This window comes from Carcharodon carcharias, chromosome 6, assembly GCF_017639515.1.
Source record: "Carcharodon carcharias isolate sCarCar2 chromosome 6, sCarCar2.pri, whole genome shotgun sequence".
NCBI lineage: Eukaryota > Metazoa > Chordata > Chondrichthyes > Lamniformes > Lamnidae > Carcharodon > Carcharodon carcharias.
In genome coordinates this window covers 99,739,885-99,765,717 of record NC_054472.1, presented here as the reverse complement: position 1 = coordinate 99,765,717, position 25,833 = coordinate 99,739,885, and the positions used below count along the sequence as shown (strand labels likewise).

At 43.3% G+C, this 25,833-nt stretch overlaps 1 protein-coding gene across 1 annotated transcript; it reads right to left on the bottom strand.

The window, feature by feature from the left end:
• Window positions 1–16,671: 16,671 nt before the first annotated feature.
• On the bottom strand, window positions 16,672–25,529 carry penkb (proenkephalin b). The gene is made up of 3 exons (XM_041190365.1): window positions 25,405–25,529; window positions 24,560–24,700; window positions 16,672–17,629 (listed from the first exon to the last, which is right to left on the bottom strand). The coding sequence occupies exons 2-3, from the start codon at window positions 24,695–24,697 to the stop codon at window positions 16,970–16,972; spliced, it is 798 nt and encodes a 265-aa protein (XP_041046299.1). The 5' UTR covers window positions 24,698–24,700; window positions 25,405–25,529; the 3' UTR covers window positions 16,672–16,969.
• Between the last annotated feature and the right edge of the window lie 304 nt (window positions 25,530–25,833).

Genomic DNA, 25,833 nt, shown 5'->3' with positions numbered 1-25,833 from the left:
GGGAGAAAGGATGGCAGAGACACGGAGGTCAGTGGGTATGGTGGGGTTGGAGAGGAGTGAGATAAGAATGACAGAGACATATCGGACAATTGGGAATGGTGGGGTTGGAGAGGAGTGAGGGAAGAATGACAGAGACATAGGGGACAATGGGGTATGGTAGTGTTGGAGAGGGTGGAGGGGAAGGTTCGATGGCAGGCAGAGGAGAGACCGAGGGCGGGGAATCTGGAGCTCAACATGGAAGACTAGAAAGCAGACACAGAACGGGGTGGATGGGAATTGAGCTGTGTAAATGGGAAGGGATGCACGCAGAATGGGAGGGTGGAAGGGTTGTGTTAATGTGGCAAAAGAGGGATGGGTTGCACATAGAATCAGGGAGTGGGTGGCGGGAGGGTGTTGTGCAAGGGAGACTGTGTTGTGATCAGTCATGAACGAATGAGAGAGCTCACTGAAAGACAGTCATAGATCCTGGTCTGAGGCCAAGAGGCTGGAGCGAGACATTAAAGGCAGTTCTGGGGCTGTGCTCCTCATAGTCAGGGTGAGAGATTAAACGCAGTCATGGGGCTTTGCAGGCCTTGCTACAGGGCTTTGCATGGCACACACAGCATAATCCCACTCCAGGGAGGGGCGAGGGCCTGTTTGCTCAATTGGGGAAAGGCAACAGATTATTGTGCAGGGCGGGTTCATTGTCTTGTAGTCGGTGGCAATGAGGTTCTCTGGCTTAGTATTTGGATGGGATGCAGATGGGATGGTCATGGTTAGGGGAGGCATCTACTGCCTGTAAATGGGGAAAATGTAATAAAATGGGGGGGCTTGAACATCTCCTGGGGGGTTATCCTCTGTGTGTCATCATGCGCACAGCCTCAAGGGGAGGGTGAGGTCCACATGGGGCATAAGGACATCAATGGTGATGGATTCAGGGGGAGGACCGGAATGTTCACCACAATGACAAAGGGATCCATGATTACAGGAGGAGGCTGGAGAATAACCAGAAGGTGGTCTACCTGCACATCATGAGGTTCCAGGAAAATTGGAGGGACCCAAGAACTGCTAGGAGGATGGTTGAAGCTGGTCTAAATGTAGAAATGCAGCACCATCATCTTGAAACCGCAAAGTTATTGCCCAGTTTCAACTCAAAACTGGAAAAGAATCTGCATGGGAGTGGTCTGAGATAGTGTGAGAGGAGTCCGTGGCTGGACTAAGGAGCCCTTTCGGGGGTGACCCTCAAACTGCTTAGAGTCACAACATTGAAATAGGGTCAGAGCTGAGAGAAAAGAGGAAGACTCTCTTGTGAAGGTACAATTGGAGTCACTGTCTTTTGGTGCAATTTAACAAGAAACTTCAGGATTCATTGGCTTCACAATAGCTCCATTTGAGCTTTAACAGAGAGGAATGTGAGAATGGGAAATGCAGGCAACTTTTATGTAAGTACAGCTGCTGCATATTTGCTAGATAATCAATGAAAGCTTCTAATGTGCTCTCTCCAATTGGAATGGATAATGGGGATCCAGTCATTGCTGAAGTGCGATTTGAGCTTAATCAGAATACCAGATCAGAGATTGTAGGAGTGCCTTTGGTAGAGTGGCACATTTCATGAATGTGCCCAAACCTCTTCCAATCTCTGCGGGATTGAGATGTCAAGTATCAGGGTTGCATCTTGGTGTCCTAGACCTGTGAGTTTGCACCTCAGTTACAAGGCTCTAGGGCATGATAGTGGCTTTCTGTTTGGGAGAGGGAGGTCTACTATATTTTCCCAGTATTCACTAATATGTTGAATCTACCAGTCCATAAGGAGAAGGAGGATTGAATAATGGAGCCGGCATTCAATACTGCATTCTCGATAGCAGAGATCCGATTGAGGAGGAGAAGAATGGTCCGGCAACTTTGAGAGGAGGCCTGGCCTCAGGCCCATGGTTCAGCGGAGCCTCAGCAACATCCAGAGGATGAGGCAATCAGACCCATCCCATGGAGGCAACTCTCATGACCAAGGGTCTACCAAAGAAGACTCTCCTATCTGGAGATGAGTGACAATGTTGCACATGTCTGCGCTTGCCGAGAGATGTGGTGGATCATATGTGCCACATTCTGCGGGAGGATTTAATGCCCCATGGACTGGGAGGACATCCCCCCTGCCAGTGCCCCTGAAGGTCACAGCCGTACTCAATTATTTTGCCTGTAGGGATCCATAGGGGACCTATGCAGCATCTCACAGTCCTCAGCACATAAATGTATCAAGGAGGCGACAGATGCCCTCTACAGTAAGACTCATCATTATGTGAAGTGCACACTCAATGAAGCCAGCCAGGCTGCTAGATTTCTGGGGTTTGCAGCTATCTCAGGCTTCCCTACAACACAGAGTACAATCGAGTGCACACATGACTTTGAGATCTCCATGGCAACAGCCCCTGGTTTTCATTAACAGGAAAGGGTTCCACTCCCTGAATGTTCAATGGGTGTGTAATCATCAGAAGCACATCATACACGATTGTGCCAGGTACCCTGGGAGTTCCCATGACTCATAGATCCTGACTCACTCCCAGGTGCCTCACATATTCAAAGGGCCTTGGTGATTACAGGACTTGGGGATAGGGGGTACCCTCTCGAACAATGGCTCATGACACCCGTGCGTTGTCCTCAGAGTGCCTTGGAAGAGAGATACAATGTGGTGCATAACTCAACACGATCCATCATTGAGCAGACCATTGCATTCTGAAGGTGCACTTCAGATGTTTAGGCTGCTCAGTTGGGGCCCTGTAGCACTCTACACAGAGAGTGTCCCGTGTAATTGTGGTCTGTTGCACTTCAAAGGAGGATCCCTTGCCAGACGGAGACATGAAGGAGGCAGAGAGCTCCTCGGATAATAAACAGCAGGAAGGGCAGGAACCTGAAGAGAGGAATGAGGGTCAGCTTTTAAATGAGGATGGAATCAAAGAAGTACGATGTGTAAGATGTGCCCGTGCCACACTGATTGCCACAAGATGTCAAGACGAATAAGGTGCAGGCAACAGAAAGCAGCCACATTCTTTCTGTCCCCATGTCAATGCACTGAAAGGCCTTTACAACCAGAAACATTGAGGGCAAGTTCAGCATTTGGATTTGCACCTTCAACCCTCCTGATTCACCAGGCCTTAATCTTTGGAAAGGTCAGTGGTGAACCTTTCTATTCATATGCTGCAGGAAGTGAAAGTCAGCACAACAGCGCAAATGCTGCGTCAAAGGACTTGGCGCAGTCGTCGCTGCCTTAATGAGAAACTTTAGCAGATACTGAGATGTGCGAATGGTTGGAGAGAACATCATGGCAGCAGATTTTGCTTTGGCACTACCAATGAAGACAGCTTTCTCATTGAGAAACAATTACAGCTAATGCTCCAAGGCTGGTAAGCACGCCTAACTCCATGTTGTTTTGTAAGGAATAGAGGTTACTAACGCATTTTGCAAACACTTCCAGTAAAGAGTTTGACACATCTCCGTGACATAACATAAGGATAGAGTGGCTATCATGAGTCAGCTAGACACCGCATGAATGTAAGGCTCACAAAAAGAGGTGATCACTGAGTGGGAGTATGGCTTACCCTCACAATAAGTAGGCACGTAGACGCATTTTAAGCCGCTTTCACAAGATGAGACCATGCTCATGAACAGCAAATGTATTTACGAAGGTGCATGATATATACAGTGTTTGAACACCCGTGACCCAGAAGTGATGTCAAAAGTTCCTAGCTTTTTTAACCATATCCTATGTCTTGGTGCATCCTCAACATCTGCAACAGAGGTGCAGGGAGCCTGCTGAACTGCTACACTCTGTTGTCTTTGATGACTTTGGCAGGCGTCATCTAAAGGGCCAAGACCTTGAGGGTCCTGGCCTGCTTTGTGTCTCCTGCTGTGCGGTGGGTGCACCCTCCTCTGCCTGTACAGCTAGAGGTGATGGGGTCACAGACAGAGGGGTTTGGGATTGGATGAATGAAGTCACTTGGGTGGATGGCCCTGAGGTCTCCAACTGCTGGTCCTCCTTCCTATGAGTGTCCAAAGGCCCCCGCCTGACATCCTGAGGAGAAGGGGCTCCTGGAGGGAGGTCAAGGCGCCCTGCCTTCATCTTGCCTAGCCACTGATGGATCCCAATAATGCCTATAGTGATGGAGTGTAGGTCCGAGCACAAATCAGGCAGGTTATGCTGGACCAAGATCTCCAAGACAGCCACCACCCCTCTCACGGAGACCTTGAGGTGTTTGCATGTCGGAGCCACGATATCAGACAGAACTTTCTCTCTGACACAAAAACAGAAAATGCTGGAAAAACTCAGCAGATTTATCAGCATCTGTGCAGAGAAAGACAGAGTTAACGTTTTAAGTCCATATGACTCTTCTTCAGTGCTAAAGAGAAGTAAAAATGTGATTAAATTTATACAGGTTAAGGGTGGGGGTGGGGGTGGGGGTGGGGGTTGGGGGGGGTGGGGTGTGCGGTGGAACCGGTGAAGCTGGATAGAAGACCGAAAATAGGTGGAGGTAAAGGAGAGATTAACAAAAATGTCATGAACCAAAGGACAAAGGGATGTTAATGGTAGTGGTACAGGCTAAAGGAGGTGCTGATGGTGGCATTAAGGTCAGAGAGCAGAATGTGGTTATAGCAGGACATGGGTAAGCACTCTGGAAAGAGTTTCTGTTAACTGCCTGTCGCAAATCCACCTGATCTTCCATCACCTGTCATGGCATCTCCAGCATGTTTGTGACGGTTGTTTCATCTGACACAGAATCAGCGGGTGTCTGCTCTCCAGCTGTCCTTCGAGTGACAGAATCCTGGGCTGTCACTGCATCTGACTGCTGCGGAGATGTGTCAGTGAGGTGTTTCCCAGAAAAAGACTGAGCCTAATCGAGATCAATGACCCACTAGGGTGTGTGTCTCTGTACCGATGGAGGGTGCAGATGAACAAAGTCACAGGTCTTCATCTGATGCATTCTCAGCTTCCTCATCCGAGGTGGCCTGGAGACTGGAGCTTATGGTTGGTCTGGAGATCTGTCTGGGCCTGCTCATACCTGCAAAAGAGAGAAGATAGATCTAGTTCATAAACATGCAGAATGCAACCTTGCATGTCACTCACTGTGATTATCAGAGTATTATCAACTCATGGAGGGCTCATCCATACAGACTTGCTGGAAGAGGCCGATCTCGCCTTCCTCACAGGAGCGATCATTGTCTTTGCCTGCCAGCTGGGCGCATCCTCCTCAAACTGGGACAGCTCCTGGACGTCTGCTGTCCCTCCTCCCGTCTGGGACATCACTCTCCAGTTGCAGGTGAGACTGGCTGCATAAAGATAAACGGAATGGAACCTGTTGAGAAGAGATGGAGGAGAGATTGGGAAGCTTTCAGCCTGCTCTGTGTGTGCTGAACCATTCCCCAGTAAGGGCTGAGGATGGAGTTTGTGCAGAATGATAGATGAGATGCTGGTGATGTTAAAGTGTCCGTGAGACAATCAGTACTGATGTCTCCCCCACTAATGTGTGAGATCCCTGAGCAGTGTAACCCTTTGAGTGCATGATGCCATTATGAGAGTGTGAGATTGGAGTGAGCTGAAGGTTGACTTACCCTGGTGAAGCGGATGAGATCATTCATCCTCTTCCAGCGCTGGATGGCATTTCTCGTGTGGATGCCTGACGAACTGACCTCCCTTACAACCGCCCCCCAGGGCCGACAAGTGATGCTGGTGGGCCTCCTGGAGCCATCCCTTGGGTAAAGGACACCCCGGTGCTGGCGGACTCCATGAATGAAGGCCTCAAGGGAGTCATTGCTGAACCAGGGCGCAGGTTTTTTTCTTTGGTGGAGACATATCAAGAAGTTTCCTGCACACAGCTGGCGCTCTGAGAGTAATATGTGTGTTCGGGTGTCGTTTAAATATGGTGCTTGGACTTTCAACCTCATTAGGTAATGGTGGGGCAGACGAACCAGTGCCCACCCTACCATGTGATTCAGAGAGCTGCTTGCTGATGCATGAGCTTCTGATCATGAAATCAGGTGCAATTTCCTGTCCTGCCTCCCAGTGGGTAACGTGCTACGAAACCCGCCCAACACTGCACTTAGTCTTCAGAATGGAACATTCCTCCCAAAGTTTTTAAATTGCAGGGGAATGGATTGCTTGGTACAAGTAAATCATTTAACTTCAGCTGGAAGGATAAAACTGATAGATACAAATACAAGATTAATACGCTTCAAATAAGACTTGAGATTAAAATGAATTTTCTTTCCCAGAGAGTAGCAGATATATGGAGCAAAATCTCAGCCAAAGCAATTAATCCTGTGCTGGTTAATACCTTTAAAGTCAGAATCAATGACTATTTATATCAAGTTATGAGTTGGACATAAGGACAAGAGCAGAGACAGATCATTGAATATTATGTGGAATATTATGCTTCCTGAGTTGTTGCAGTCATGGAAGTGTAATAGCAGGGAAGGTGGTTAAGAATCAAAAATACAGATGTTTTGGCAATTTACTCAATTTGCTTTTTGGGTTGGTGTCTATAGGTGAAAACTTACAGAACCTTTCCCAAGCAGCTGAAGTTAGTCTGTGATTGGTTATTAATCAAGGGTATAGTGGCAATTTTAGAAGTGGCTATACAGAACATCAATTCTATGTCCCCATTTCCAACACTACCCTGGCAGCTCTGTGTAGAAAATCAGCATGAGATGTCGGAGTTATCTGGTGCATTGCAGAGTCATGGGATCAGAATGGAGGAGTCCAGTCATCTCATGTGCTTAATGTTCATGCTCTCAGTACTTTCAGCGCATGATCTCCTCCACTGAGAGAGTGGCCAACACCATGGAGAGCCATATGCAACATCACTCAGGAACAGCACACTGACCTGTATAGAATGCAGGCCACAGTCTGTAACATTGACTGGTCAGTGGCACAAATGGCAGAATGAAGCATGGAGTGGGTGCCAGCTGTGCCTCAGCTGGTGGTTCCCTCTCACGATTAAGGACACCATGAAAGGGCTAAGGTGGCAACAATAGTGATGAGGGGGCTAGCACTCAAGGGACTCTATCATTCTCATCTACCTCCAAGGGCTGCCTGATTGGTGAAGCATCTGTAGAGTTATGCTCTGAGACAGAGGCTGCCTCTGCATTGGTGCTGATGCAGCAGCCTTTGGAGGCTTCCCCTCAGCACCTCCATGATGAATTAGATGGCCACAACATCTCAGCCCCAGAGAAGCACTGCTGAGCAGTTTGCCTTCACTTCATCCACAGCCACTGTGGGAGCAACTTGTGGGGGTGGCTGTGAGCGGAGGTTATCATGTCGATAATGCTACTTTGTGGTTCGCTTGGGTATTTCTATTGTAAGTGATGTCAAACTGTTATGCAATAAATGATTGGGCATGTTGTTGCGCTGATTTTGTTTTCCCATTTCATCATAGTGAACGGCAGGAGGATGGAAAATAAGAGTGAGTAAAACAAAAGAGTGTGTTGGGGAAGACTGTCTCAGGTGGAGACTCTGGAGCCATGCAATGTTTGTACTGTTGGAAGGTTGCAGACTTTTGTTCTTAACAGATGCCTGCTCTCACTCAGATGAAGAATCTCCACTTCAAATATCTTCAGACTGAGTCTCACTCAGGTGAAACATGTCTGGATCAGTGGCCTTGTCATTCCTGCCATCCCAATAAGCACTCTGCCTCTTGAGCTCACCACAGTGACACACCTACAAAGCATGGGGATCATTCTCAAGTTTTCCTTTAGCCTCCTTCTCCTCATGTTCCTCCTCTTCTTTTTCCTCTGAAGAGTTGTACTGTTCCAGTGTTTCGTCTCTTTCATCCACACTTCTCTGGAGGGCTGTGTTATCACAGACAGAATCACAGAATTATTACAGTGTAGAAGGAGGCCATTCGGCCCATTGTGTCAGCACCGGCTTTCTGACCTTTTTAACTTGGTGCCAATCTCCTGCCCTTTCCCTGTAACTCTGCACATTGTTTCCATTTAGATAATCATCCAATGCCCTCTTGAATGCCTTGATTGAACCTGCCTCCACTACATTTCCAGGCAGTGCATTCCAAAACCTAACTACTCGCTGTGTGAAAAAGTTTTTTCTCACCTCACATTTGCTTCTTTCACAAAACACTTTAAGACTGGGCCCTCTGGTTCTCGATCCATTTATGAGCGGGAACAGTTTCTCCCTATCTACTCTGCCCAGACCCCTCATTATTTTGAAAACTTCTATCAAATCTCTCAGCCTTCTCCTCTCTAAGGAATATAGTCTCAACTTCTCCAATCTTTCCTCATAACTGAAGGGTCTCATCCCTGGAACCATTCTCGTAAACCTCTTCTGTGCTCACAATTCCTTACAATAGTGTGGTACTAGAATTGCACACAATATTCCAGCTGAGGTCTAACCAGTGTCTTATATAAGTTCATCCTAACCTCCCTGCTCTTGTACTCTATGCCCCTATTATTGAAGCCTAGAATACTGTATGATTTAGAAGCAGTTCTCTCTATCTGTTCTGTCACCTTTAATGACTTATGTACATATACACCCACGTCTCTTTGCTCCTGCACACCCTTTAGAAAAGTATCCATTATTTCGTACTGTCTCTCCATGTTCTTTGTACCAACATGTATCACTTCACACTTCTCTACATTGAACTTCACCTGCCACTTATCTGCTCACTCCACCAATGTGTCAATGTCATTTTGAAGTTCTACACTGTCCTCCTTACAGTTTACAATTCTCCCAAGTTTTGAGTCATCCGCAAACTTTGAAATTGTCCCCTTCACACCAAGGTCTAGATCATTTATATATATTAGGAAGAACATGGGTCTCAATACCAGCCCCTGGGGAACTCCACTACAAAAATTCTTCCAGCACGAAAATTACCATTACTTTCTGTTTCCTATCCCTCAGCTAGTTTTGTATCCATGTTGCTACTGCCCCTTTTATTCCATGACCTATACCTTTCCTCACAGGTCTGTTGTGTGGCACTGTACCGAACGCCTTTTGGAAGTCTATATAAACCACATCAATGGCCTAGCCCTCATCAACCATCTCTGTTACTTCTTCAAAAAACTCCAGCAATTCAGTTAGTCACAGTTTTCCTTTAACAAATCGATGCTGACTCTTCCGACTCAATCCAAATTTTTCCATGTGACTATTAATTCTATTCCAAATAATGTTTTCTAGAAGTTTCCCCACCACTGAAGTTAAACTGACTGGTGTGCAATTGCAGGACAGATCCTTACAACTTTTTTCAACAACCTTTTTATGAAATCCACAGAGATTACCTCATTCTACGAGACCCTCAGGGAGTGTACTGGAGGACACAAGCTGACCAGTCAAGGCACTTGAATCTCTTCTTCAGGAGACTGATGGCCAGCTTAATAATGACCATTGTGCTCTGGTGGCATCAGTTGTAGCCTCAGTGGCAAGATTACGCACTGTGGCATCAGCCAACTTTTCACGAGATAAGCATTATCCACTAACAGCTATCCACGGATTTCTGATGGCCTCATGAAGAGCTGCAGCACCTGCAATTGCCAGAGGATGAAGGCATCATGGCAGATTCCAGGATAAGATGCATATACTTACATAAAGCACTTGCTGTGGCCACATATCAGTTGAACATTTAGGCAGTGGTCTCCCTTCACGTTCAGGAATCTCCTTGGCTACTCATTTGGTGCCTTGATGGCCACGTAGGTACAATCAATGTTCCCCTGACTTTCAGCTCCCAATTGCAAGGTTTTGGGTTCAAGTCCCACTCCAAGGGCTTGAATACAATTTTCAAGGCTGACACTCCAGAGAAGTAATGCAGGAGTGCTGCACTGTTGAAGGTGCAGTCTTTCAGATGAAATGTTAAACCAAGGCCCTATCCGCCTGCTTGATTGGTGTAAAAGATCCCATGGCACTATTTTGAAGAAGAGCAGGAGTTATCCTTGGTGTCCTGGCCAATACTTATCCCTCAATCATCATCACAAAAATAGTTTATCTGGTCATTATCACATTGCTGTTTGTAGGGGTTTGCTGTGTGTGTGTTGGCTTCCCTGTTTCCTCCATTACAACAGTAACTACAGTCCAAAAAGTACTTAATTGTACATAAAAGATTTTGACACATGTGGTGTTTGTGAAAAGTATTACATAAATGTAGGCATTCCTTTCTGAGGGAATCCAGTGAAGGAAGGAAATCACATTGCCCCTTGTGCTTAAGTGCCATGATACACCTTGAATTCAGTGTGACCCCCTGCTGTATTGAACAGAACATCCATTCCCTCCATGATGCAATGGTGTGCTGCTGCCTGTGAGACACCGATGTCTGCTGCAACTGCTTGCAAAGAACATTGCAAAAGTGCAAGGCCAGTATGCCATTTACAGACATTGGTGACCATGGTGAATGTTCCTGCAAACTCTTGGACAACTATCAACAAAGGCACCAAGTTAGCAACCATATGGCTGGACTGGTGCAGTCTTCTGCAGCATTGACATTCTGACATGTCCAGGTAGCTTGTCCATTGGCAGGAGACCCTCTGCTGAGGGTATCACTTTCCTTACCTCTCTGCCCCTCATTCCTCACCCCTGTGCCTCTGATGTCCAGGGGTCTGCCTCTGCTCTTGAAAATGCTGCCCCTCATTGCTAGTCAATCTAATCTAGAAGTAGCTTAATCTCATTTCCTGTTATTTCCTTCCTTCCTTTCAATTGGAATGTAGAATCTTTCTAAACCTAACACCCTCCCACCTTTCATGAAACAGGTATGTCGAAGGAGTTGTCCACCACCCAGAGACCACATCCCCACCCATAAAATGCCCTTCTCCAGATTGAAGAGATGTTATAGAAAATTCTCCTGGTGCTGTACAACCAATTGCCTATGAATGAAGGCCTTCCCTGAGCCTCCCTCTTTAATGGTGTCTTTTGATCCTGAGCTACCATCCTGACTCACCCACTGCTTTGTTACTGCCTTTTCCTCCTTGTCGTGGTTGATACCCTCCATAGATCCCATGCCTTGATAAGAAAATTCAAAACTAGCACTTTACCTGTTTGTTAAGAGCCTTAACTAGCCATTTATACATTTCAGCTGGGCTGTCTCTTTCCTTTCTCCTTGGAGCCTTTAAAACTTGCAGCATTTTGGCTTCATGTCAGGAAAACAACAAACTGAACCAGGTTTAAGTAACTGCCCACTTCTATTCCTACCAAGGCATTCAAATAGAAATTCTGGCCAACATAGTTGTTCCTTGTCTTTTGCTTCTTGCAAATCCAATATACCTCTTTGAGTCTATAAAAGACATTGTTGTTATTTGTACGTTGAACTGTTTTATGTCTTGAGTCTATGCGTTCACTAGTCCAGTAAACTCAAATTGCACACCTTCATGTACACTTGTTAGATGATGCTTACTATCAATAAAGGAGAGAGACTGACATAAGAACAAACTGTGATTGTTTATTGCAACAGAGCACAAATCCTTGCATGCTCCCACAACCACCTCCAGCTCTAGACTTACAGTTAACCAATAGCTCGTGCTGTACAGTCAAAGGTCAGTACTGTCACATGGTTAGTCCACTTGCATTTCCTTAAAGTTACATGGTACTGAAATTAAACATTTCAGTTAATCATTAGCTCACTGATGTCACCATTAATTGGAAGACTGTTGCTGTTACTTACATAGTATTTTTCTGAACCACTATTTAAAATCCTTTGTTAGACAAGACTGCTAATATCTTTAATACTAATTTCCAGCCTTTGGCCTCAAAATGAATCAGTGTAGGGCTTAATCCCACACAGACCCGTCCAACCTGTGCCTTTACTATTCAGTTGTCTCTAGTCACTCGTAAATAATGGGACTTATATGCACTTCCAAAACTCTCCCATTTCTCCATGGTGATTACAATTGAGTCCTACATTTAGCCCGTAAAACAGCCTTGCACCTGTTTTAAATGATTATGAGCTGATCCATAAGACTGAACCTTTCTTCCATCACACCCACAAATTTGACAAGGATAGAAAGTGGGAGAGTGAAAAGAAGGTAAGTAGCCAGGATAAAGAATGAATAGCTGGGAATAGCTTGAGATACCCTTCCCAGATCAGGAAGGAAGGTACTGAGGGTGGAGTTGAAACTTGAAGACCTAAGTGTTTCCATTGTAATAAAGTGGGACACATTCATTCAGAATGCTGGAAGTTGCGAGGGAAGCCCATAGGATTCAATGGAGTTCATAAGAGTGAATCCAAAAAGGGAACTCAAAAAGAAAATACCATGGATCAAATTGTAGCTTTAACTACAAATAAGGGTCTGGAGGTAAACACTGCTGTGAATGCAAATGAAGTGAATCAGGTAAATAAGAGATATAAAGGTTTTAGTTTAAAGGAAAGATAACCCCTTTTTCATCAAATGATGCAGCTAAACCCATAACTATATTAAGGGACACAGGAGCTGCTCAAACTCTTTGGCTGGAGAAGTACCTGGTTTTCCTTCCAGAGAGTTCAATGAAAACTAAAGTATTGATAAACGGGATACATCCTGGTTCCATTGCACAAAGTGCAATTGTAGTGTGATTTGTTGTCTGGATTGGTGGTTGTAGGAGTGGTTAAGAAATTACCCATAGATGGAGTTGATTTACTTCTGGGGAATGATTTGGGAGGAGTGAAGGTTTTGGCTTCACCCATAATTATGGAAAGTCTGAGAGAGGCTAAAGAGACAGAGCAGTTACAAGAACAAGTTGCTGGTATTTTTCCATTGTGTGTGGACACCAGAGCAATGGCTAAATAAAGTTCATCACCTGAGGTCAAAGTAATACCACAAGCAAATGTTAGAGTAGCCAAAACTTTCTTTAAGGATGAGGACAATTCAAAGGAAGTGTTTGGAAAGTCTTCATTAATTGAGGCTCTGAAAGCAGATCCAGAGGTAAACGGTTAGCACAGTCAGCTCACACTGAAGCTAAGGCAGAAGGAGTTCTGGAGTGCTATTACATTAGAAATGGAGTACTGATGAGAAAGTGGAGATGCCCTCACAGACCTGCAGATGAGAAATGGATGGTTGTTCTTCAAGTAGTGGTACAACCCAAATATTGTAAGGAGATATTGTGAGTAGTGCATGAAATCCCTATGGCAGGACATGTAGGAAAACCCAAGCATCGATAAACAGACATTTTACCTCACCAAGACTTCATAAGGATGTAGTGCAATTTTATAAAATGTGCCATACATGTCAGGTAGTGAGTAAACTTCAATGTGTAATCAAACCAGTGCCTTTAATACCCATACCAGCTTTAAAGATCCATTCAGTCAGGTATTAGTAGATTGTATAGGAACATTACCCAAACAAAGGCCATCAGCATATGACAGCCCAATTTCCAGAAGCTATTCCTTTAAGGACAATTACAGCTAAGGTGGTAGTGGAAAAGTTAACTTAGTTTTTCTCTTGTTATGGCCTATCAATTGAAATACAATCTGACCAAGGTTATAATTTCATGTCTAAAATTTCCCAGGTCATAATCAGCAATTTGGGTATGAAACAACTAAAGTCTACCGCCTGTCACCCACAGACACGAGGAGCTTCAGAGAGATGCCATCAGACTCTCAAAACCATGATTAAGACCTATTGCCATGAATAACCAAAGGATTAGATTTCTTACTATTTGCTGCGAGATTCTCCGAATGAATCTGCTGGGTTTAGTCCATTTGAATTGATCTATGGTCATGAAATAAGAGGTCCATTAAAAGTGACTAAATAAAAGTTCCTAAAGCAGAAAGATGAATCTTCCAAGTTGGATAATGTGTCCACATTTCTAGAAAGACTCACAGGAACATATAAAGTAGCACAAGAGCACTTCAAAAATTCCCAAGCCAAAATGAAAGAATGGGCAGACAAACATGCTACAACTAGAACGTTCCAAGCAGGAGATGAAATATTGGAATTATTATCTTTGCAGGGTGAACCCCTGGAAGCAAAATTCAGAGGCCCCTGCAAGATAGTTAAGAGAGTTAGTGAATTGACTTATCTGATAGGTAAGCCTGAGCATAGGAAGTAGAAACGTTCATGTCACTTAGACATGGTGAAACAATATCATCATAGAGAAGATGACAAGAGAGAGCAAGCGTGCCAGGAGGCAGGAGTAGTGGAGGATGACAGAGACAGTGAGGGCAAGGTAGAAGGAGAAGTAGACAGTTCACAAAATGAACCTCCTACAATTTGATTAGCTAATATGAAAGTACTGGGACAGTTAAAAACTGCGTTCTCATATCAGAGCAAGTATTCTGCAGTAGAAAAAGAAACTCTAGCATTGTTGTTGTCTCTTTAACACTTTTAAGCTTATGTCCAATACGATAACAAAGAAACATTAATCTAAAACAAAAACAGAATTACCTGGAAAAACTCAGCGGGTCTGGCAGCATCGGCAGAGAAGAAAAGAGTTGACGTTTCGAGTCCTCATGACCCTTCAACAGAAGGACTCGAAATGTCAACTCTTTTCTTCTCCGCTGATGCTGCCAGACCTGCTAAGTTTTTCCAGGTAATTCTGTTATGGTTTTGGATTTCTAGCATCCGCAGTTTTTTGTTTTTTAACATTAATCTACACTGACCATAATCCGCTGGCATTCATTGAAAAGTTTAAAACTCGAAATGCGAGACTGTTTAGATGGAGTCTATTGTTTCAACAATTCAATGTAAAGATTGTTAACATTGTCAGTAAAGCTAATGTGATTGTGGATGCATTGTCCCGGGTGTAAAATATTAAAATAAGTTAAAGAGGTAAGAAATGCTGAAGATTGTATAAGGGGGAAGAAGGATGAATGAATGTAAATCTCATGTTTTGTTGTCCATGGGTCACATACCTTGTGATGAAATGCATTTTTGAAATGGTGTTTCATCTCTTTTAAGGATAGAGGCAGGTAAGGAATATATCTTTTTATTTCTGTTGGACTGTTCTAAATATTTTTATTTTCTGTTGGTCTATGGATTAGAAGTACAATGGTTGCAGTTTAAATGACATGTCCAGTGGAACAGGATGAGAGATATACACAATGTTGCAGTCCTGGTACAGAGAATGCCATGAAAGACATGATGATGCTGGAAAGGAGTCATGGACCAAAGGTTCTGCCTGATAACTGCTGTTTAATTGGCTCCTGACCAGGGTTTTGTGTGGTAGCAATGCAGCAGAAAGCTCCAGGCCTGCAAAGAGAAAACATTTAAAATCTCTTTTCCTTATATCTCTATAGCCTGCTCTCTCCCTATGAGGAAACCCCTGTAAAAAGGAAAGGGGTAAACCACTGTTAGAGACATTGAAAAGCAAGTTCTCAACCAGTGAACTAAATACTGAAAGTGCTGGAAGACCACCTCGTGTCATCAACAAGAACTGAAGAGAATTTGTACGACATCAATCAAAATCAGCCCATCGAATCCTATACTCCGGATTGGTGCTTTGAACTGTTTTATCCTGCCCTCAAATTTCATGTCTTGTGTGTGTTTGTGTGTGTGTGTGCATACATAGGGATTTAAGAAGAGGGTAGAGTTAGGTTATAGTGTTAGAAGTTAGCAGTTCGTATTTCTTTCTTTTGCCACTAGTTAATGACAAATTTGTTCAATAAACAGTTATTTACTTATTAAGTTTACAAACCTGGTGCCTGTATTCTGTTAACCTAAATTAAACAGTTAGGTAGAATTGGGGCAATCTGGTGGTTTGATCAAATTTTTCACATTTGTCATGTCTCGGTGAACAGTGGGGCTTGACATTACAGTGCACTATCCACAGTGAGTCGTGACAATATATAGTTTCTTACATTAAGATGGTAAGTTTAAAGAATTATATACTAATTGTTGATTATATTGGCAGCCATTCATCAATTGGCAGTTTTTTATTGAGCAACAAAAAAATTATCTGAATGATGCCCAACTGTGGGAAAAAAAATTGAAAAGTGGAACTAATTATGAGGTTTCATTGTTAAAAATATAGGGCTGGACTTTACAAGGCAGGAAGCAAAGTTGATTGGTAGCTGATGAGCCAGAAAGAAGCCTGCCCTGGAGCCATAACTTGCTGCTGGTGGGCTAAAGTAGGTGAGAGTGAGACTTCTGCCCCTTAGTGAGAAGAAATCCCACCCTTGAGAGCTGCTGGCCAATCTGACAGTGCCAGAGATCAATAGTGGGCACTGCCAGGACTGCAAGGAGGAACAAGAGCATTGCCTGCTGGAGACAGACAAGTCCTGGACCTTTAGAGCGGAGAGGGATCTGAAAGCCTGTGGAGAGATGGTTAGGAATCTGGGTTTTGGAGGGCTGGTGGTGAGGAATGAAGGGTGGTGGGATGTGACATCTTAGGGGTCTTGCCCAGATGCATACGGGGCACCTCCTGAATGATGAACCCCCTTACATCCCACTGTTGTTCAACCTGGCCTCAAATGATGCACTGCCTGCTCTTGCCCACCTGCTCATGTCAACCGTATTACGGCATAGGCAGCGTAATATCTTGGTCAACTGACCTTTTAACAATCTCGATTGACCTTTATTTATTTTTTAAATATGGTGGGCAGGCTGCCGAATTCAGCACCTGTCCATCTAACATATTATGGGGGACAGGTTGGGAGTGGGGGAAGATAGTGGGTTGGGTACCGTGGTTATTTTATATGCCTCCCTCGCCAAAAAACGCACGGCAGGGTGCTGTAAAATCCAGCCCACACTTGGTAACTTGAATAAAAGAGCAAATATAAATAAAAACACGAGTTTAAATATCATTTTGCGGTTATATTTATTTGAATATGTACAACTAGGCAGTTGAGATCATTCTTTGTTTTACATTTAATGAAAATTAGACAACAGTTAGCAGTTCGAGAAGAAAGTGCACAAAGAAGGCATACAATTAATTTTGACAATCTCATCTCGACTAAAGGCGACATAGATCTGCATGTAAGATGTAGGTTGCAGGTCGCCTATTCTTGTTGGACTAAACAGTAAAAACCACCTGTACGTTCGAAGCAACACATTACACTTAAATACGAGAACAGGGACAGTCTTCCTGATTGTATGACTAAATTCTCATAAAGCCACCATATCTCTTTTCAAGTTCAGGGACTTCTTTGGAATAAATTTCACCATCTTCATCAGAAGGAATGAGAGCGTCATTCCAACGTTTCATAAATCCACCATATCTTTTCTGGTAATCTGGTTTACCAAATCTTCTCATGAAGCCCCCATATCTTTTTTGCAATTCTGGCAAATCTTCTAATTCAGGGCTTCTCTTGAATCCGTTCATGAATCCTCCGTAGCGCTTCATGACCTCACTACGGTTTTCAGAATCGCTCTGGTCCAAGTAATGCTTCCGTTCATTGAGATCATTTATGTTTAGCAGCTCTCTCAGAATGTCAGCAGAATCTACTGTAGAAGGGCTTTCAATGTCCTTCTTCATAAACCCTCCATACCTCTTATTTAGTATCTCTCTTCCTTTATTTTCATCGTCAGCTTCGGAAATATATGTATCACCGCTGTCTGCTTTTTTCATGAAGCCTCCATAACGCTTCATGAAACCACCATACTTTTTGCTCAAAAGCAAGTGTTGCTCTTCCTTTTCCCTGTCACTCTCAGGAGAACTTTTACTGTCATCATGGTGTCTGTTGACTTCCTCCAGCTCCTTACACATTCCCCATGTCTTTCCTGGTGGCAGCTTACCTTCACACTCTAATGTGCAACTCTGAAAGAGAATAACATTTATGGATCAAAGGATGGGCAGTTTATACTGAGAAGCAACATCACAGTCAAACAGGTGAAGGAGACATCAATGGTCCAACAGGTTCCTATATTTTAGTTATAACAGAACAGCAGGCCTGGCAGCATCTGAGGAGAGAGAAACAGAGTTAATGGGCAGAATTTCATGGCCCGTCGTGGCAGGGGCAGGGCCAGAAAATGCAGCGAGCCATTCAAAAGGCCTTTTAATTTTGGCGGAATTGGAAAGTCCCACTGGCAGGAGGGGCCGTAAAATTCCGCCTCATGTTTTGAGTCAAATATGACTTCAGAAATGAAGGAGGATTGAAATGTGATGGGTTTTATGCCATTGAAAATGGGGGAGGGGGAGGGGGAACAAAAGGGAAGGTCTGGGATAGGGCAGAGGGCAGGAGGGAACAAATGGCAAAGCATTTATCCAGGATGATTGTGAATGGCAGAATATTGAACTGCTCCGCCCAAAAGCAGAAACATGAAAAACAAGCTTCAGACCGGCACATGGCAAAAAAAAAGATCAAATTTGAGGACAGAGTTCATGTCTGAAATGATTAAACTCAATGTTGAGTTGAGAAAGATATAAAGTGCCTAATTGGAAGAGGAATTCAAGGAACAGCACCTCATCTTCCGATTAGGCACTTTACAGACTTCTCGGCTCAAAACTGAGTTCAACATTTTCAGACCATGTAAACTGTTCCCTATTTTGATTGTTTTTTTTTGCCATGTGCCTGTCTGAATCTTGTTTCTCATGTTTTTGCTTTTGAATAGAGCTGTTCATTATTCTGCCATTCACATCACACTCAACAAATGTTTTGTTTCCTTACTACACCCATTACCACTCCCTTTGCCTTTTGTTCCTTGTCATTTTTGTCATTGATGGGGAGATGGTGGCATAGTGTTATTGTCACTGGAGTAGTAACCCAGCGATCCAGCCTAATGCTCTCCAAATATAGGCTCAAATCCCACCACAGCATATGGTGGAATTTAAACTCAGTTAATATATCAGGAATACAAATCTAGTCTATATCTAGTGTTAGTGACCATGAAACTATCATTGATTGTGGTATGGCTCACTAATGTCCTTTAGGGAAGGAAATCTGCTGTCCTTACCTAGCCTGACCCACATACGACCCCAGACCAGCAGCAATGCAGCTGACTCTTCACTGTGCTCAGAAAGGACAATTAGGGATGGTCAACAAAAGCTGACCAGTGACACTCAAATCCCATGAAAGAATAAAGAAAATATTTAATCTCTCCCTTCCCTCTTTCATAGCATACCTTCCTTCAGTTCTGAAGATGAGTCATCGATGACTTGAAATGTTAGTTCTATTTCTCTCTCCACAGATGGTACCAGATCTGCTGAGCATTTCCAGCACTTTTTGTTTTTAATTCCAGGTTTTCAGCATCCAGTATTTTGTTTTTATCCTATATTTTAGTGCTGTAAAATCCATTACAACTCCCTTGCCATATGTGATGGTTTGAGGAGTAATGGAATTTAGTTCTATATAATACATGCAATAGCAATTTTATTACAGCATTTTGTCATATAATTTAACTCCTTCATCCAAATTCAGCAGACAGCCAACTCCATAAAACATTCTCTGAAATTTCACAAGCTCCGAGAGCAGCAATGCCTTGGGAACACAGTCACCACAAAGAGCTGACCCACAACCACCTTTTCAGGGTGGCTAGGGATGGGTAATAAATGCAATCTTGCCAGTGTCACCTGGGAACAAAAGAAATTGCCATCAGAGTTTCACTGGGACATTTTAGGATCATGCATAACCTGTGAAAGTAGTTGTAACTCTGATCATTTCTCTTTTATATTCAGGGCTAATTGAAATTTTTGTTTTCTTCTGGATAAAGTTATGCAACAAGACAAAATTATAAGCTGATCCTGTAAAAGCAGAGCATAGTTGCCACCATCCAGTGATTTTGTTTAGCTAATCCAACTAGACCTATTTCTTTCTAAGACCACATTAACTTTCTTTTCTAGGTATCTAACTGCAGATAATGGCTACGTAAAATTCCATTGGTTGGCTGATGGCTATAAATTACTTAGTAACAACTTCAGCATTGTTTAACTGTATCCTATCAATGTCCAATTTGGTACTGGGTGTTTAATAAAAAACAAGTATATACATTGAACTGAATAAGAAAGCTCATGTTAACTACAGGAAATGTGATAAGAGAAAATGAATACACGTGGGTAATTTCACACTCTATTGCCCTGGGATTCAGATGACTGCTCTCATCTGATACTATCTGAAACTTTCCAAATAACTGTTGTCCTAGATTCCATTAAATACCTGTCATTTTCAATTTTTTTTTACATACACCACATTTTTTTTTGATTTTCTTTTAACTGGCCATGCAGTTGGCTAAATGTCCTGGGTTGGAATCCAGCCTACACTAATGGGATGAAAGTTTGCTGACTGTAAAAGTTTTCTGTAAAATGAGATTTGATCATTTAAATCTGGTTCCTAGGAAAATGACACACATTGACTCTAAATGACAATCTGACCCAGGACTCTGATAAGGATGGGAATGAAGTATTGCACAGGTTCAGCAGGGATATTTTTCTGTGGTTGGGGTTAAGACATGCTGAGGCATTATCTAACCCGTATTACCATAAGTACTGCAAAGTGTTTAATTTCCTAATACTAAATCCCTTCGCCCAGAAACTCACAAAAGCTATGTTTAGAACAGCGAGAAAGATAGCGAATATACAGTTCTGGAATTCAGTTGTCCAGAGGTGCGGATACAACCCAGTTTCAACTATAGGCATCACACAATCGTGGCGTGGCATATTTAACTTCATTATATTTTGGAAAACTGCTTTCAGTCCTGCATTAAATATTGTTATTTGTCTTAAGTAAGTAAACAATTGCCCTTTAGTTAAAACAATTGTATGTTCTGAAAATGGGACAGAATTTCTCGACACGATTTCTGCCGCTTTTTCCCCCCAAGAAGTTGACCACTAAGGAAAGGTATTAAGGCCCGGTATAGAACTGCGGGCTAATGTTTATTTAGAAAACTGAAATTGTAAAATAGTTATGCACAATCAGCCGACGCTGCTCGTACACCATTTGGACGAACAAGGCTTTTCTTCAATGCTCAGCATAAATCCTGGCTCCTCAATTCTGTCTTTTATCCATACAGCGGCGCAGTCGAATCCTTTACACGAAAACCTCGCTTGTCACTGAAGTTGCGTAAATGCAAACATCAAACAGGTTGGTTTACCAGTAAAGACTAAGATGGTTGCTTCAACCCTTGATTAATTGTAATTTCCCCTTTATTTTTTTCACCTTATTAAACAGAAACGACTTTTGGAAAACTGCTAATGACTTCGTCCGTTTCAGGCACATTAATGTATGGACATAAACAACCCCTTTATCTGGTGAGAAATGTTTCCGTGCAATAAACACCAAACAATCCCAGACTCTGTCCGCGCTAAGTCCACATTATACACTTTTTACAATCCCGCTTTACTCCTATTCCAGAAATTACCCATTTCTGAGGTTGAATGTCGAGTACAATGCCGATGAACATCGCTGTCATTCTTGGGGGGGGTGGGAGTGGGTGACACCCCCCCACACCCCCCCCCCCCCCAAACGGCATTGCTGGCATTTATTGCCCATCCCTTTTAATTTTCATCACGTTAATTTATATGCAGGGAATTTAGAACTTAAAATAACAGTTTTCAGTTGAAAAGGTGCAAGTCAGATGTAGAAAAATACGATTTCCAGACACCATTCTTCCTATGTTATTTCAATGTTGTGACACTGATACAATTGTATATGTGCGTCGACCACTCCACCGGTTTCTGCTACATTTCCATAACTAAGAAATGTGTCGCAAAGTCAGTGGACAACATATCAGCACTGCAATCATCTCCTTGCTAGTTGTTTGAATCAATACCCCAGAAAATGATGATTTCCACTTTGATAACTGCAGCCAGATTGCCTTCCAAACTCACTTCTTGAACAATGTTATTTTTCAAGTACACATGGCCAGCGGAATATTACCACAATTCCTAAACTTTACCACCTACTCATATTGTTTGCACCCTGCTAGCGGATTACTCCAGACAGACTGGAATGTGGTGGAACAATTTCGCATCTGGCACCATATTTACTCGAACAAACGTTCCTAACAAATAATGCATTTCTTTTAATTTAAAAAAAATTAAATTGACAAAATATCAAGATCTCTTGTTTGTGTGTGCCCTCCACAGACAAATACAAGTACAATCTGTATACGCGGGTGTTCCGCGTCTGCTGCTGAGCGGAAGTGAATATGGTGTGTATCACTAATGGATGCTGATTATTGGAATTCCTCTTCAAGGCCGAAGCTGCAAAGTCCACGCTCGTGAAACATAACTCCGGCCCTTTCACGGTCTCTTGGACCAGTGTGCCCCTTTATGTCTATTAATTGCTATTTATTAGAAACATCTAGGTTTCATATCCGTCTTGTTTTTGCTGCAGACATGATGATGACAAAACTGAACTGACAAACCGATGACAAAACAAAAACAGAATTACCTGGAAAATCTCAGCAGGTCTGGCAGCATCGGCGGAGAAGAAAAGAGTTGACGTTTCGAGTCTTCATGACCCTTCCACAGAACTCTTCTCCGCCGATGCTGCCAGACCTGCTGAGTTTTTCCAGTTAATTCTGTTTTTGTTTTGGATTTCCGGCATCCGCAGTTTTTTGTTTTTAAACTGATGACAAACATGTTTGTCAGTAATTGAAACCTATTGATAAAGATAACTCGAACTTTGGATTTCAGTAGCATTTCTGTGCTGTAAAAGGATTAGGGAAGCTTCATAAGCTGGCACAAAAACTCTACAAATGCTGGAAATCTGAAAGGAAGAAAAAATTCTGGAAACTCACTTGGTCAGTCAGCACCTGTGGAGAGAAGGCAATTCAACATTTTGCTGAAAGGTTTTCATGAACTGCTGCAGGAAATATTGAAGCATTTCTTTTCTCCAAAGCCGCTGACTGATCTGCTGCGTGTTTCCGGGGCTTCCTGTTTTCCAGGCGACATGTACAAATATTCTCATCATTATGTTAATAAATTCTGTGCACAGTGTATAATTTTATGCATTTGTGGAGAGAAAGATATACTCTTGAATTAATTGATTTGCTGGTCCACCTCATCTTTAGGTGCCACGCGTCAACCATTCGTTGAGGGCAACCTTGCAACACTCTGAGACCAAAACACAGATAAAAACAAAAAAACTGCGGATGCTGGAAATCCAAAACAAAAACAGAATTACCTGGAAAAACTCAGCAGGTCCGGCAGCATCGGCGGAGAAGAAAAGAGTTGACGTTTCGAGTCCTCATGACCCTTCGACAGAACTTGAGTTCGAGTCCAAGAAACCCGAACACAAGTTCTGTTGAAGCGTCATGTGAACTCGAAACGTCAACTCTTTTCTTCTCCGCCGATGCTGCCAGACCTTCTGAGTTTTTCCAGATAATTCGGTTTTTGTTGCTGTGAGACCAACGGTTGGTTCTGCTGCCTGGTCTTTGCTGGGCACCCCTGGTAGGATAGCCTAGCAAAATCATTCTGAAACTATCTTGGGGCAGTCTGCAGATGAACACTCGGCCAAGCATCGAGCCTTTGGAGCAAACTGTGGCTCATGCATTGCGGCTCAGCACTAGAAACATCAGGGGACCAAACGGCCGAAGGCATCATCAACGCTTTTTCCACGATGACAGTATTGAATTTAGACCCCTATGACTGTCTTATTTAAAAATGCCCATTGTATTCCAGACTAAATACTGCTTTTCTCAAAACTGAGCCTGAAGCTAGTCGATCCTAGAGAGTTTGTGGCGAGGAATACAATAAAATTCCGCCCACTCTTCGATACAACAACCTGAATCTGGAATTACTGGGAGACTGGAGTAGGAGAAGCGATTTATCCAAGAGTAATATTCACTCCCTAATATCTATGTACATGTCCGGGGAATCTACCTAAATCGATTCTCATGTGCTAATTGCCAGGTCCACTGTCCATCTTTATTCACTTCTAACGTTTAAGTGAGTTTTAAAAATTTTCTTGCGCGACAAGACTAATGATAATTAGAATGAGAAAACCGAACTGCTACACTTGTCCGGAGTGCCTGCGCGGATTGTTGAACTGCGCGGCATTTACCGGAGCATTTAGTGCAGTTAGTCCCAGCCCGCGGTAGCTGGCGCTGGTGGCATTTTCGGAAGGATCCAGTTTTGCCTCAAGTGTTACTGGAGGCTTTTCTTTCTTTTGTCTCTGGCTTTAGGAACATCAAGGAACCGGCGGGATGGCGTTTAACAGATAACTGTGGCGTTGCAAGAACGGAGGAAAAGCTTTGACCAGTAATCGCTACGCTGATTGTAGAACTGCGCGATGCTGTCTGTCCGCCTCAGTCTTATCTTTCAGTCGTGTCCTCTGTTTCTTTCCCGACTCTTTCTCACTCCCCGTCCCAAATTTTCTGGACCCCGCGCTCACTTTACCCGAGTGCCGTTCATTCTCCCCATCGATGCCCCCTCACCCCTAACCCATGAACATAGCTGCTATACAAACGCCTGCAGTGTTCAGATTGACCACACGGCTTTGCTTAAAACAAATTACACTTAAAACAAGTTAATATGAAAGTCAGTCTTTAAATGTTTGACTTCCTAAGAACTCCCAACTACTTTAGACGCCGGCTTTTCCATAATGTTGTATTAAGCTAAAGCTTGGATTGCGGAAGCCTGGTCAGAGACTGGACCAAGGATATAAGTGACTTCACACAGCCGGCTTTTGGTCGAAAACATAAACTTCACATTGGCCTTTGGGTGTCACAACTTGGGATTCCTAACGGTGGAGATGTATGTTTGTAACGGTAGGTGTTTCGTCTGATTTTTGGGGGTGTTTAAACTCACCAGTGGGTTAAACTCTGTCAGATGACCAGCCAGATGGTAGGCACAGTAAGCGCAGTCCTGGTCACAGTCCGCCCCGACCCCCATGAAGGTGGCACACAAGACCGCCACCAGGCAGTGACACTTCCACAGTAACGCCATGAGCTGCAAATACAGGGGAGAATACAACATATACTCAGCCCATATACTCGAAGGAAAATGCATGTCTTCATTCAAACATGCCTAAAACCTTCATATCATTCTACATAATCTCAATTAGTAAATGTGATCACACAAGACATCCAGTTTGGGATATTCATTGCTTATCTATAGCTTGAATAAATAATCCAGCTCTTTAATAGAAGCTAAGCCATAAATAAGCATTTTATTGAAGGAAGATCTATATCGGGAAATGACCAGTTCATCGGCTAAACCAGCAAGTAACAGCATAAAATTCAAAACAATTTTCTGGGGTCAGCCAATTATGTGTGGCTTTCATGGAACAAGAGACCTAGACGGCCGTTCAGCAGCGACCGAATCTGTCAAATGTAAACTACTGTGCAAGACAAGAGATTAGTCAAGGATGAAAATGGATGTTGTCATTTCATTGTTTATCAACACCATCTCTCTCCGGAAGAAGGATTTATATATGACTTGCTTTTCATTCCAAACGTAGTACATTGACCACTACAAAAGGATCAAAGCTTGCGTAAAGTTATTTTAGTTTAAAATAAGCCCCGCTCGATACAGTTACAGAGTATTACAGTTTCAGTGAATTTTGGAAGTTCTACCTAATGTTCCTGCTCACAAGGTAGCAGCAATACCAGATTCTGACTGCGTCTCAAAAGACTCAAAAAGTCTTGCCTTACCTTAGGAGCAGCCTTTCTGAAAGTGAAACACGTCTGAAGCTGGGCGTAGCTTTTCTGCCTCTTGCAGACTTCGGCTGGTATTTATAGAGGAATGCGCCGATCTCTGGAGATGACCTGGGAAATAGACAAATGCCCCGCAGTTACAGCAAGCAGTTTGCCAGTCTACTGATACCTAACTGTCTCGCCGCACGCCTTTAAGTAAGGGCGGGTCACTGTGGGTAACTGTCAATCCTTATCCAAGCTGTCAGATTGTTAACATTTACACCGCTTGAGATGCAAGCAACACTATGTAAAGATCTCAAGAAGCAAAGCAGCTGCCTGGAAGTCCCATGACGCAGAACGTTCGGACTTTTATCTTTCACGGCGCATGACACATTGCCGCCTACGGGACAACACGCTTCAGGGTGCAGCTGAAGAAAAAGTGTGGAT

Bases quoted from the DNA above. Each gene is read 5' to 3' on its own strand.
- penkb (XM_041190365.1), bottom strand. From the start codon at position 24,697: ATGGCGTTACTGTGGAAGTGTCACTGCCTGGTGGCGGTCTTGTGTGCC. The intron at 17,630-24,559 runs GTGAGTTTAAAC...ATTCTCTTTCAG, and splicing joins TGACAGAGTTTAACCCACTG to AGTTGCACATTAGAGTGTGA.